This window comes from Phacochoerus africanus, chromosome 11, assembly GCF_016906955.1.
Source record: "Phacochoerus africanus isolate WHEZ1 chromosome 11, ROS_Pafr_v1, whole genome shotgun sequence".
Taxonomy (NCBI): Eukaryota; Metazoa; Chordata; class Mammalia; order Artiodactyla; family Suidae; genus Phacochoerus; species Phacochoerus africanus.
The window spans coordinates 89658944-89674327 of NC_062554.1; the positions used below are offsets into that span (position 1 = coordinate 89658944).

General features: G+C 35.0%; 1 protein-coding gene across 2 annotated transcripts in view; it reads left to right on the plus strand.

The window, feature by feature from the left end:
• Positions 1-4818, plus strand: part of SP4 (Sp4 transcription factor) — a 73139-nt gene extending 68321 nt beyond the window's left edge. Inside the window, exon 7 of one of the 2 annotated variants that reach the window (XR_007130780.1) lies at positions 1394-1513. Coding sequence is in view for 1 of the 2 variants with exons in the window: in XM_047752676.1 (XP_047608632.1) it covers positions 1394-1641 (248 nt within the window). In the remaining variant the exon portion in view is untranslated. Of the gene's footprint in view, positions 1-1393 lie in introns of both variants that reach the window. The other variant, XM_047752676.1, reaches the window with a different exon arrangement.
• Positions 4819-15384: the final 10566 nt, after the last annotated feature.

A 15384-nucleotide genomic window follows, 5' to 3' on the forward strand; every position in this document is an offset into this window, starting at 1 on the left:
ATATGGAGGTTCCCAGGCTAGGGATCCACTCGGAGCTATAGCTGCCAGCCTATAGGGTTAGGGTTAGGGTTAGGGTTAGGGTTAGGGTTAGGGTTGCTGCAGCCACAGCAACGCAGGATCTGAGCCATGTCTGCAGCCTAAACCACGGCTCACGGCAACACTGGGTCCTTAACCCACTGAGCAAAGCCAGAGATCAAACCCGAGTCCTCATGGATACTAGTCGGGTTCATTAACCACCGAGTCACAAGAAGAACTCCTTTTTTTTTTTTTCCTAAATAAAAGCAAACATGTAAAGAAGAGGGGATAATATCTGACATGGACAAACTCCAACTTTTTTTCTATCGGTAAGTCAAAAGCATGTCTAGGTAAAAGAAGTCAGCTGAACTGAGTGTTCTTACTATCCAAGTTCCCATATTGGATTAGTAAAAACATTCTTTCTTTCTCTTATAGCACTTTTAGAGGAAAGGACTAAAGCTAATATTTAATTCATTGTGAATATGACGATACTAGCAGTTAACCAAAATTTTGTGCCCCACCCATTATACAGGAAAATGAAATTACTTTTTCCTAAAATACAGAAGTAGTTAGTTCCAGTAGAACTATATTGTATCTTTAAAGAGAGACCATTTAAGGATCAGTCTGTGTTCCAGAATCTAACAGTCTCATTTTGTAAGACCTAAAAACTATCAAATTGGAAATGTAGTGTCTGCCCAAACTCTAATTTTTGCCTCGTGAGAAACTCAGTACACTATAAAGTTATTAACTGATTTTATTTGAAGTAGTTCTAAAGTATTTTGTGCATTATATCCAAAACTGAGACAGTAGTTTTTAAGGAAGAGTGGATGTGAGTCTTGAACTTTATATATATATATATATATATATATATTTTTTTTTTTTTAGGCCGCACTCACAGCATATGGAGGTTCCCAGGCTAGGGGTCGAATCAGAGCTGTAGCTGCTGGCCTACACCATAGCTCACAGCAACACCGGATCCTTAACCCACTGAGCGAGACCAGAGATTGAACCTATGTCCTCATGGATGCTAGTCAGAATCATTTTTCACTGAGCCACGACGGAAACTCCCTGAACTTTATGTATTGTTATACCCGAAGAGTTTTTCAGGATCATCTGTTAGAAACCCTCTTATTTTATAGAAGAAGAAACAGCTTTTATTTTCAGTTCTTAGCAGAATCAGGATTTTTAACTCACATTTTTTTATTTCCAATCACATGTTCTTTTGTTTATACTGCACTGCATATTCGATAGCATTTTAAAATAAAAGCATAAAGTATTAAAAGTTAAATGTATAATATGACCAGAAGAGAAATTATTTTAAATTATAATTTCTTTTAAATAAAGTGATGTACTATTTATTTGCTATTTTTCTGTTTAGGTGAAAAGAGATTTGAATGTCCAGAATGTTCTAAAAGGTTTATGCGGAGTGATCATCTCTCCAAACATGTCAAAACGCACCAGAATAAGAAAGGTGGTGGGACAGCTCTTGCCATTGTTACCTCCGGAGAACTGGACTCATCTGTTACAGAGGTGCTTGGCTCCCCAAGAATTGTCACGGTTGCAGCCATTTCTCAAGATTCAAACCCAGCAACTCCCAATGTTTCAACCAACATGGAAGAATTCTGAGAAGTTATTTATAACAGAGACCTCTAGTGCTGCACTTAAGTTTACACACCTTTGAAAATCTGGAAATGGGCTGGTCAAGTGGATTACAGAGTAGAAAATCATGTTTTCATTCTTGGTTTCTTTAAGTATTCCAAGATTTTGGGTCAGCACACGAAGTGTTGAATTTTTAAAAATACGAAAAGCAAACTGATGTATTGGAAACAGAAAAGTATTTCCTCCATGTTATACGTTGTAGTTATTTGGAGATAGATCACATAATATTTAAACCGAATCTTCCCCTCTCTTAACATCATGTGTTAACATTTTTAAAAAGACAGACCTCAGTAGTTTGCAGGCTGGACCTTAATTGGACTTGTTTTCTTTGAAAGTACTTTGTTATCAATTCAGTCAGTAATAATTTATTTGGCTTTATTTTCTTCCAATAGCACAGAAAACAGATAGTTAACTGATGATAAAGATAATACTTTATTTCCTTAGCTTGATTTTTGGAAAATCAACTGAAAATATTTTTGGCCGTCTTTTCTAAATGTTAGAAATTCTTCAACAGTTGAATTAGGTAAGTTCCAAAAAAGTAATCTGAGCTCCATCTCAGATCTTTATTACCACTACATTGTAGTAGTGCGTATGCAGACAATCAGTAAAGTCCAATTACTTTCTCCATTTGGAGACACAAGAGAACTAGAGCTAAACCTTAGGTTAAATTTTAGATTGAAACCATAGGGAAATACTGGGGGAAAAAATGGTTCAAACAAAACTCATAATAGCTTCAGAAAAATGAAATGAGGCAACTTAACATGAAAGGTTTTGAAGTTAGGATTGATTATATTCCTAACCCTAGGTTGAACCACAAAGTTCATTTAAAATGTTTATATTGGAAATATTTGCATAGAGTTTAAATTGTTCTGTAGTTTCATATTCTGTAAATATGAGTTATGTTGACAATGTGCACAATTCTTTATGCTTTGACTTGGTAGCCAAAGAAAGAATTATCACAATTCTTTTTTAAGGTCAGCAGAAAATTATCTTTTACTTATATTACAATTTCTGTTTTCCTCTCTACTAAAAATTAGTCAATCCCATTTTATTTCTAGCACTGTGTTAGGAGACTAATTAAGAATTTATAACACAGTAATGTCTTTGTGATATGTCAATGACTGGATTTACCCTAAGAAGACAGCCTAACAAATATATAACAGATGTGATACTATGAAACAATAATTATTTTTTAAAAATCAGAATATTTCATTTAAGTGACTAAAGAAAAATGTATCATTGTTTATGCAAGGGTCTTAATAGGAAAGATGGCCAAAAGTTTCATATTAAAAAAATTTGGATTATACCAGTAGCTTAAATATTAGTATGATATTTCATATTGTAAAAATATATTTACAAAGAATTATGAAGGAATTGGAATAGACCATTTGAAAATGGAAGTTTTTAACTTTGATTTACTAATACCATTAGTTTGGGGACTATTTGAATATAGGTGTATGTTTTCTTGTGCATTCTCTATTATTTCAGGAAAAGTAATACTCATGCAAATTCTCTTCCAAAATTGTGATGTTTCTTGTATTTTTGATGAAGGAGAAATACTGTAATGATCACTGTTTACACTATGTACACTTTAGGCCAGCCCTTTGTAGCGTTATATAAAACTGAAGGTCTTTTGTGCTTTCAGTTTGTATAAAAAAGCTTTGAGATTAAAGGAAAAAAAAATTTTTACACTGTGGTTATAAATTTCAAGTTTCTTAAAGCTTTTGTAGACTTGTAACAAAGTCTTTAAATTTTAGTTGGATTTTGTAAATTGTTTTGTATATTTTATTTAATGTACTCTTAACAACTCTGATGTATCTGGCTTTAAAACATCAGAATCAGTTTGTTGTTTTGTTTGGTACAGAGGAGCATTTGGTAGTGTTAATTTTAATTTTATTATATAGGAGCTGAAACATCAAATATATATTTTATCTATCATTATGCTACACAATCAGTGCTATAAATTTTTTTATGCAAAGAAACTTTCCTAATGTTTGAATCATGTTTCCTCAGAGTGACACTTTTTGTTGTTGTTAATACTGAGTATGAGCTCTCTGCACCATTATTCCACGAACCAGTTGTAAATGCATACCTATGTATGCTCATCAGAAATGGAAGTTATTTTTTAATCAGCAATGAGGCCTATTACAAATTTAACAAACTGAATCTTGATAGCTTTATAGCATATAAAATATATTAATTTGTGTTAGCAGGTGCACATTTTGCCACTGAAATTAGAAATATTTTGACAGTCTTCTGCATACCATTCTGAATCCACTTTTCTGTCTTATAAGAATCGTAAATTTCCATGTCCTTTATTTGACTCAGTGGGATATAGCTGTTATAAGTAATAGGGCACAGATGTGCAGTAGAGTCTTGTTTAATGGCATTTCACTGTTCATTCCCTTTGCCACTGTTATAAAACTTTTCTTTATTGTAATGATCAGTGCAAAGCTGTGTATTTATCATGGTAGAACTCCAGTGTTAGGGTAGTTTTTTCTTACAGTAAACTTTCTTTGCTTAGGTTTGTGTATGTGTTGCTGATTACATTAGAACTTGATGTTAAGTCATTATTTATCACACTCTCATGAGAGCAGTAATAAAAGTGTGTAATCTAGGAGAAAAAGTTAATTTGTCAAACTTAGATAAGCATGATGTTTAGGTCCTATTTTTCAATTTTATAACTGTTTTATTGCAACAATATTTGTATTTAAGTCTTCATTTTAATGCCTTGTGGTGTTTTTTTATGCATGTCACTAAGTTGTCATCCCACATAAATTGATGTGCAGCATAGGGTATTAAATCTACATAATGATTTTAAAACAGAAATAGTTGATGGTAAAATGTAAATGTTTTGCAAAAATTCCTTATAAAAAGTTTTGTAGTAACATTTCACTTGTAAATTTTTTTTGTAAAAAAAAAGAAAATGAAAAAAAAAATGAACCCAGAAAAAAACCTGTTTCCCATATCCTAGAATTTAGACATTTATTCTGCCAGCAAAGCCTCTGGGGCTGTAATTGACATTTTTACAGTGCTGATTTGTATAAAATTTGTTTTTTGTGGATTTGGAAATAAAAATCATGTACAAGTTGTTGCCTGCAATAACAATTGCAAGTAACCTATTAAAAATTCCCTTGAGTTTAACATGTTTCTTCATTTAATTATATATACTTTAAGGCAGCAGTAAAGTGATTGAACTATCAACGTTCTTATCACGGTGAACACTGGAGAGTAAATGCTTCTTACTAGAAAACATATTGGCAGTTCTTTATAATTCCTGGTATTAAGATCTGGTCACCATTTCTCTGAACATACTGCCAAAGAACACTAATTCAATTTCATGTTAATTTGTAGTTATTGCTCTGGATATTTATGGAAATTAAAATCTGATTTAGGGACATTTTAACTTAAATGCTTTTAAGCAATAAATGTTAGGAGATTGTATGAAGAGCTAAAGCATAAAATTATGAAAACATAGTTAAAATATAAGCTCAGAATCACTAAGAAGCAATGTATGCCATATAGATGCAACAGTCTATAAGCAAAAGCTGTTGTCTTTTCTTCCTGGGAGAGCCCTGCAGATCTCATGAAGAACCCTCACTGACATAACGAATACATTAGTGTCACAATTTAAGTTATCAGATTTCCAAACCCAGGCCAGATTAGATTCCAAACTTAAGTTATCAGATTCCAAACTCAGGCCAGGTAAGGGGTGGGTATGTTAGGCAGCAAGGAAGTACATTGGCCCACTGACAAAGAGGGCCTCACAGTGTTTGGGCAGGTCACCTTGTACAGCAAAACCCTAAAGTAAAGACATGGTTAGTGTAATATGTGTTCATGACAATTCCTTAATCCAGAAACAAATTGATTCTGCTCTGCCAAGTAAAACCAGTAAGAAAGTTTTCAGAAGATTTGTGTATTTCAGTTACCTGAAAAGTTCCCATTTGGTAGAATCAGGATATTATATAAAAGGAGGGAATAATGCAAGTAGTAAAGTAAAACTTTGTTTTTTTTTATTTTCTTGTGTGGTAGGACCAGTTCAATTCTTGGGCATCTAGAAACTTCACCCACATAACCATGAACAAGACTGAGTCAAAGAAAATACAAAAAAAGTAATGTTTTTTACTTTATCATAGATTGTTGTTCTAAAACCATGGATAGAGTAAGGGAAGTTGAAGCAACACTAATATAATGTGGTGTGGTTTCTGATGTTTATAAAGAGTCAGTTCAACTTGGTCCCCATGCTGTACAGCGGGAAAAAAATTAAAAAAAAGTTCAGATGCTTAAAGAGTACAAAGACTTCAGGTATGTGCAAGAAATATGAAATACTTTATTCTTCAATCTTCTGAATTGCATACTACACTGTATTTACTGCTCAAGCAATAATGTCTAATACACAAACAACTTGTAATTCTGTAGCAGGACTTTTAAAGCATGTATTTCCTTCTAAAAGTTTCTAATTAGTGTAGGCCTTAGGTTGTATTCCTGTTAGTAGTTAATTTAATTTTGGATAGCAGAGTAACCTCAAGTGCAAACAGCAAGAAAGAAAGAAGAGGAAAGGAGAAAGGGAAATTGTGTAAAACTTTATTCTTGTCTAAGGTATAGTTTGGCAAATGCTAGGAAAATTTCTCCTGGAGAAAAATGTTCCATTTAATACAATTACTTGATTTCAGTATTTTAATAATAAAGTTTTCACATATAAGAAGAAAAAAATCAATATGCTATTTAAAGCATTTTATATATGCATGTGTGTATATATAAAACAGCTCTTTACAATAAGGAATTTTGTATTTGTGTAATTTTTTAAATTTATTGAAGTATAAATTGATTTACAGTGTTAATATCTACTGTACAGCAAAGTGATTTAGTTATATATATATACACATATCCATTCCCATATAGGTTATCATAGAATCTTGAGTAGAGGGAGTTCCCATTGTGGTATAGCAGAAACGAATCCGACTAGGAACCATGAGGTTGCGATTTCGATCCCTGACCTCATTCAGTGGGTTGAGGATCCGGCGTTGCTGTGAGCTGTGGTGCAGGTCGAAGACGTGGCTCGGATCTGGTGTTGCTGTGGCTGTGGTGTAGGCCGGTGGCAATAGCTCCAATTAGACCCCTAGCCTGGGAACCTCCATATGCTGCGGGAGCGGCCCTAAAAAAGGCAAAAAAAAAAAACGAAAAAAAGAGAATATTGAGTAGAGTTTCCTATGCGAAATGGCAAGCAAGTCTCCTTTGACCATTCATTCCATATGCAAAAATGTGCATATGCCAGTCCCAAATTCTTAATCCACCCCTCCCTCTGCCACCCTTCCCCTTTGGTAATCATAAGTCTGTTTTTGAAGTTTGTGAGTCTATTTTGAAAATAAGTTCATTTGTATCTTTTTTTTTTTTTAGATTCCACATATAAGTGATATCATGATATTTGTTTTCATCTGACTTCACTTAGTATGATAATCTCTAGGTCCATCCATGTTGCTGCAAATGGCATTATTTCTATTTTATGTCTGAGTAATATTCCATTGTATATATGTACCACATCTTTATTCTTCTATTGATGGACATTTAGGCTATTGTGAATAGTCCTGTAGTGAACATAGGAGTGCATGTATCTTTTTGAATTATTTTTGTCTAGGTATATGCCCAGGGATATGATTGCTGGATCGTATGGTAGTTCTAGTTTTGGTTTTTTTGAGGAGCCTCCATACTGTTTTCCATAAATGTAGCACCAATTTACACTCCCACCAACAGTATAGGAGGGTTCTGTATATCAATCAGTGTGATATACCACATAAACAAACTGAAGAATACAGTAAGGATATGATTTAGCAAAATGAGTTAGCAAAGTATGTATATTGTATTTGACTGTACTGACATAAAGTCTATTCTCTTTAAATAGAAAATATATTTTCACAATAAATCATTCATCACTGTGCTGCCCACAGTTAAGTACAGATACTCAAGTTTTTAAGTACATTGTACATTCATTCCCTAGTGAGGTCAACCAGGAAAACTGGGTGGCAGTCAAGCAGAATCTTCACATGAACTTATGGTATTTGAAATGTTCCATAAAAACAAAGTATTTGGAGTTCCCGTCGTGGCTCAGTGGTTAATGAATCCGACTAGGAGCCATGAGCTTGTGGGTTCAATCCCTGGCCTCGCTCAGTGGGTTAAGGATCCGGCGTTGCCATGAGCTGTGGTGTAGGTTGCAGATGAGGCTCAGATCTCATGTTGCTGTGGCTCTGGCATAGGCTGGTGACTACAGCTCTGATTAGACCCCTAGCCTGGAAACCTCCATATGCTGTGGGTGCGGCCCTAGAAAAGACAAAAAAAAAAAAGTATTTTACCACAGTAGAATTTTTTTCAAAGAAACAATAACTGTGTTTCCAATTCACAATAATCCATTTACATAATTATAGCACTGTTTAAAATTTTTGTTTAATTGAAACAGAAACCACAGGGGTTTCTGTTCCCCATGTGTATTTTTATAAAATTAAGTACATTTATATAGATAATATATATGCTACATGTAACACTTTAGATATATATCAATGTAACATTTAGGTTGGATTAGGAAATTCAAATTTCCACATAAAACTATTTTGTTTTTAAAGCTACTGAAGGAAAAACTGCAAGAAATACAGGTAGATCTAAATATACATACATGACCTAAAATTCTGTATAAAAGATTTGTACCGATGGTTTCCACAGAACTATATTTTTATCTAGCCCTCCTACTTCTGAATATTAATTTGCTTCAGGACTTACTGATGGGGTGACATACATATTTTGAGTCTCCATGCATTGGACAAATATTGAGTGTCTATTTTGTATCAGGCACTAATCCAGGTGTCAAAATTTGACCAAGAATAAGACCAAAAGCTCTATACCCTGCCCTCACAGAGTTTATGCAGGTTTGAAAGTGGTATGGGTGAGGAGGCAGGCAAGTTAAAATTGAGGAGTGCTGGGGCTGTGACTGTTATTACGGCATCAGGATTCCTCCCTGGAGTGATTTCAGCTAAACTGGAAGTGAGGAAGCAAGCCTCGCTGCCAATCAGTATCTGAGAGGAGGCTGGGGGAAGAGGGATCCAGCGAAAGAGATGAGCCCTAAGCCTGACTGGCCCACAGCTGAAGCACAACAGTCTAGAGGGGCCAAAAACCAGGATAGGAGGAGAGGTAAAAGGATGCAGTGCATCCTTGCCACAGAGGTGTAAAGGCCTGCTTACAGTGCAGAGGGTCAACAGCCTGGTAAGAAGCAAAGGCATGTGATGCAGAGATCACCAACTGGGAGGCAGAAGATTGTGGGCTCGATTCCTGGTTCAGCCACTTACTAAACAACCCTGGGCAAATTAACCTTCCAGCACCCTCTTTTCCTCTTTGGTAAAATGGCAATAATGCCTTGTAGGTCTGTTAAGAGGATCAAATAAGAACTCTCAAGCCCCTGGCAACAAATAGTGTTCATTTAGATACACTATTATTTAAAACTGTTATCTAATTTTATTGTTGTTATTGAATATTATTATTATCTGATAACAAGATAGAAGTTATTATTGATTATAAGTTAACCCAAGGGAGGCAGGGGGAGTGGAGTAGTTCCCAGTTGGACCAGTGCTAAAATGTTTTGGGCACCAATACATCAAAAAGTTAATTTTCAATAGCTCATAAAGGAAAAAAGAGGGAAATTTTTCAGTGAGAATCCTTGGTTGAACAGTACATTTTTTTCTCCCTCCATCTACCTATGAGCTGGTTTCTATCTCAGAAGTTTGCGATGGTCATTTTATTCCAATGCTAAGCAAAATGAAAGTTTCAAACCTTAGTTATTTAATAATTTTAACATGTTAATTACAGCTACTTACCTACCTAAGTGATAGCAGAGAAGCAAACAAGTGAACAAGAAGCAACTAATTTAGTGAAAAACAGGAACAGCCATTCATGTGTTGCTTAATAACTTTTTTCTTGTGGACATGTATATGGATAATTTTCTATATCTAAAAATCTTTCCCTACGTTTAGAGATACATTTAAATAAAAATGAATCCAAGCTTATAGGGCAAAATTACTCCTGTGTTTTCAGCTCCCTATCAAATTGAAAAGAAAATGTGCATTCTGATGTCCAAACATTTTCTTATCCTAGACAACTTCCTCTCAGACTTGGTTCAGAAAAGAATAGGATGCTCTACATTTATGAGCTCTAATCTGCTTTCACTCAGCCCTTCAGACTCTTTGTGGAAGTAAGTCCAGTCTGACTTTGTGTCCTGCCAGGTTCAGAGGCACCTTCACTAGCTCCTGCTCTCCATTTCCAGAGCTTCATCCATTTCACTGCCTTAACTTGGCTTCAGATCCTGTTCTTAACTCTGACTTGCTCCTTCCACTCCCAGGCTCATCTTTACAGATGCTTTTTCCAATCAACTGGTACATTTAGTGAGCACCTATTGTATGCCAGGTTCAGGCACAAGGGTTGCTGTTCCACTTTTCTGTATTAATTCTGCCTCCTCGCATCCCTCCCTTGGCCAGCTTTCAAGCGAGTCTTGATATCTTCTTGCCCCCCTCCTGGATGGGCTGACCAGCACTTACAGACAAGAGTGCAGTAAGCCCTCATTTACACCATGGAGCCAAGGCTCAGATCATGTTGGGTCAGGCTAAGAGGAACATGTCTTAAGTCAGAGTCAGAGAGTCAAGAAGTCAGACCCTGGGGGCTGAGATCAGGCAAAAGCAAATTACAGGGAAGAGGAGGAAATTAAGCTTGAGCAGTTGTCTCATACACTGATTCGTCTTTGAATCATGCCTTTCTAGATGGTTGCCTTGGCTCAAATTGTGTTATTTATTACCTTGCTATGAAATGTGGTTGAATAAATATTTTATTGATAGTAGTAGTATTTTTTGAGATGTGGAAGCCATAATAAGGTTATATTTTCTGCCGGTAAAATCATCCCTAGCTTGTATAATTTTATGTTGGAATTTAAATACATCGGTAATTCATGGTGCTACATAAAGGGCATCGTGGCTTTCAAGCGTTTGGTCACCCTAACAACTTTGGAAAACCACCATTGAAGAAAATACTATAAAGGCAAAGAGTAAGCTAGCTTAAAAAAGACCCTAACTCAGTGTAGCAATATTGTAAATGATTACCACTTAACTATTTTTTGTCTCTAAAATTTTTCTTTATGTTAGCTTATTCTTTGTCAAATTTACATATGTACAGGTGAAATTTACACAAGTTTACATATGTGTGTATATGTTTGATGAAGTATCATATATATGTATTTCTAATGCAGTTCCTAAGTCAGAATTAGAGTTATAAGTTCCTGTGGGTTTTTTTTTTTAATTGTAGTTGCTTCCTTTCATTTTCTATAATTAGATTCTAATATAATTAGATGGACAAAGATAATATTGTTAGAAATTAATCCCCATTCTGAGGTTAATATATAACCTTACTTTCTCATTTTTTTAATTTAATTTTTTTATATTGAAGCACAGTTGATTTACAATGTTGCATAGTTTCAGGTGTACAGCAAAGTGGTTGGTTACGTTATACATATTCTTTTTCAGATTCTTTTCCTATATGGGTTATTAGAGAATATTGAGTACAGTTCCCTGTGCTATATACTAGGTCCTTGTTGATTATCTGTTTTATATACAGTAGTGTATCTATGTTAATCCCAAACTCCTAATTTATCCCCCCCACCTTTCCCCTTTAGTAATTGTAAATTTATTTTCTAAGTCTGTGAGTCCGTTTCTATTTTGAGAATAAGTTCATTTGTATCCTTTTTTTTAAGATTCCACATACAAGTATATCATATACTTGTCTTTCTCTGTCTGGCTTACTTCATTTAGTATGACGACCTTGAGATTAATTCTCATTTTTGTGGAGTAAATCACAATTTGAACAGGTTTTGAGTTCGATGGAAAGAGCCTCAGCTCTTCATTTATTTGCCTGTTTTGTTTTTCAAAACACTGGGAATGTCAATTTGTATTAAAAGTCTCTGAACCTAGTGATCATTTTGCAATGTATAGGAATAGCATGTCAGTAAGTGGTGCACATGGAAGTAACATAGAGTTGCAGGTCAATCATAATTCAAAAAAAAAATACAACAAACTAATAAAAGAAGGAAAAAAAAAACCCAATCCATCTATGTCTACCAATTCCGTAAATAACTGGGAGTACTTTTATTCTTGTGTCAGATTATAAATGTAGACTTTGACATAAATAGGAAAAGACACAAGGGTGAATCTACCTAAAGAAATGTATTAAATTGATCGTTTTACAGATAATAAGGCATATTCTGTATTTTTAGGAAAAGTGTTATTTTATTTATAAAATGTTTTTGAAATATTAATTTTCTTATAAATATTATTCATATCCATGATCTTGACAAATTCTCTGAAGAATCAATGCAATAGAAAAGAGGTGATAATAACCAGTGAATATATTAAAATAAAATATTTGCCTTCAGTTTATACATTTTGTTCTAATGGAAATATTGATCAGATTTACGATTTAAGTATTTATGTCTCTATTAAATGTCTTTTAACTGTAGAACTGTAGTGTTGTTCAGAATACTCTCAAAATAATTATGATCTCTTAAAAAAAAGTAAGTTCTGACTTTTTTTTTTTTTTTTTTGTGAACTGAGCTCTAACTTGGCCTAAACTACATCCAGCTTGTTACCCCAGAGGACATTTCTTTGTTCTCAAGAATTTGCCACACCCAATCAAAATTTAGACGTATTTAGATGCCAAAGTAAGAGTTACCCTATTCCAAGTTCAGTTCATTCTCCTTAAAAGAACATAAGGATAATTTTTAGTTCTCATTCTCATAGATGCAGGGGTGATAGTCAAAAATTTTAATATCAGACTCAGCACAGCACACATCAGTCAGAAGGGATGCTAGACAGAGTATTGGAGGAAAGTCCCGGAGTCCTCTTGTTCCTTCATTCCCACCCCAGACCCCTCACACCTCTGACCCACCCTACAGCATTACTCTTTTAGTTGCTGGTCCTAGGGAGGTCATAGGATGGTAGTAGGGGTGATTGGGAACCAGAATAGTGATTCACTTTCCCATATGGATTTATCTTGTATTTTAATAACCACTGTGGCTATACTAGTGTCTTAGCTAAATGTGAATCCTGGACAGGTAGACTTTTACTCCAGACTTTCAATATATGGGTAGAAAAATCCAATCTCCAAAATATCCTTTTAATTGCTGAGAGAATTTATGAAAAAGCCTAAGTTACATAAACACTTTACTGGGACACAAAAAAGCAAAGGAAAATGAAAGTGGAAAAGTCATTTCACTTAAAATAGTACTGATTGAAAACATCCTGTAAGATTTGTGTAAGGATTTCCCACTGTAGTAAGTTAAGAATCTGACTGCAGTGGCTCAGGTCACTGCGAATAACCAGCTGCTCTACTTTGGGAGTAATTTGTTATGTGGCAATAGATAACTAACATACCAGGAGTCATCAATTTTCAGCCAATATTATCTGTGTCATTAAGAGTATTAATGATGCAGCCTTTTTAAAGGAATGCTCCACTGTTACCTCCAGGATTCATCTATGCCGATAATACTCTGTTTTGCAAGTCTTGTTGCAAATGTATGGGCAAGAATAACAACAGACATGCCTCTCGGCAGAATGTAAATGTAAGACAGATCCCAATTGCAGAGATGTTAGAATGTGAAAAAAGGTGATTCACGTGAACCAATGAAACACATTTTAAGGTATGTTTATTTTCTTTCTGCTTCCACTAACTCCTCCTCTTTCCCAAGACTTTAATTTTGCCAATTGTAGTTTTGTTGACCATTTCAGGACCAAACTACTGAGATTCACAGAGGGTAACTGTATTTGCATCCTCTGTTCACATGGGGAGTTCAGGGCTTGGATGACCATAGGGGAGGAACTGTTGGTGTGCCCTGAGAGGATGTTTAACTCTAAACTTTCCCAGCCCAAGCAACCTTGCCATGTGTCTGTAAGGCGCTGGAATTGCTGGAAAAACTGGGTGGGGGGGGGGCTTCTTGGTGCTGGTAGAATTTGGGCATTAAATTAAGGCATGCTAATCCTAGGAGGTTTGGGGATATGAGAGTTCTATGTGATATTCTATATCCTGGAACAATTCACTACTAGCATATTAAGAATATAAATATGGGCTTGTGTCAATAAGTAAGAATGCAAACAGTACTTACCAGTTTAGGAAGAAAGCTTAGGAGTGTTACAATGGGTACATTGGCAACATAAATTTAAAAGAAAGAAGGAGATTTACCTGATATCAACACATTGCTCACCTCACATCTCTGTCCACTAAATAAGACATCATCTATGAAAGAGCTTTGTAAACTGTTGAGCACTAGACTAATGGAAGGCTTAATTAATGTAAGGCTGCCTCCACACAGGGCAGATCACAGAGTGCTTTAATTCCCACCTGTGTCCAACTCTGTGGCCTTCTCTGAGCTTTCTCCTCATTTCAAAGAAAGATTTAATAAATAAGCATAGAAATAATAATGTGTTTAATACAGTTTAGGAAATATTTAGAAATAATTGTGCTTATACCCCTACATCTTTTTCATATTCTTTTGTTGAATTTATTTATTCTCTAAATCTTCTTCCTCCACTGGAACTAGTGCTCAAAAACAAAACAAAACAAAACAAAAAGTTCTTGCCCATCCTCTTAGTTAATGCAATTAATTTATCTCTTTTTACAAATTTATTTTTCCCTTCTCCCTACAGAGGCTCTTACTCTTTGCCAACATTTCTTGGGTTACAGAAGTCCTTCCCTTGCTGGCATTTTATTTTGACATGCTTATTTCAATTCAGCAACTATTTGAACAGTAATATTGGTGAAGGGCCTATGCTAGATGCTGCAGGGGATAAAATAAATAAGTGGCACAGTCCCTGATAGCACCTGATGTCAAAGGGCTTAGTTACTAATAAGGAAAAATAAGGAAGCTGCCCAAATAATTATAATGCAAGGCAGAGTACACTGTCAGGTACAGGAAGAGATTACACCAAGGACTGGTGAGCATCTCCTCTGTAGAGTCTTGTGGTCCTTGTTGTTTTCTTGTTTGCTTCTGTCAGTCATTTCTAGTACACCTCAGAATTTTCTCTCTAAATGTTACAAAATTATTTTTTCCTGCAATTATATGACTTTTCTACTACACTTCCCCCTTTAGCGCCTAAATTCATGCTTAGACTCTGCAAAGATGCCTTAGGTTTTTTATCAAAACCAGCAGTAGTAAGAAACTAATTTTTTATTATATCTGTTCTGAATGGCCTTGACCTTATGAGTTGACATTTCAACTGTGATCCTTCTGTGCCTCCACTCTTGACCATGGCACTTATCTGATGGCCTCAACAACAACTTCCCGTTGTGTTTGTTCTTTACTCACTTGTTTATGACTTGCTCTCTTGAAAATCCTGATAGCAAAGTTCCTCAAGTCACATAGTTTTCTCAATTTTACCCTGTTTTTCCTTATTCTCCTTCCAAAGTCTCAAGTTGATCTAAGTCAAGGGTTTCTCCAAGAGTAAAGTTCTTTTAATGTTTAGGGGGAAAAAAAGTAATAAAGTCTTCATAATTCTTGGGAAATTGTATGAGTGTAAAGTGCTACTTCCCATGATGTTATATATGTATGGGGTATCTGAAGAAAAAAACACATCTGTGCCTTTCTTGGTTGACTACAAAATGGACCATTTTTCCCCCCTCTTTCTTTACTAGCAGAAC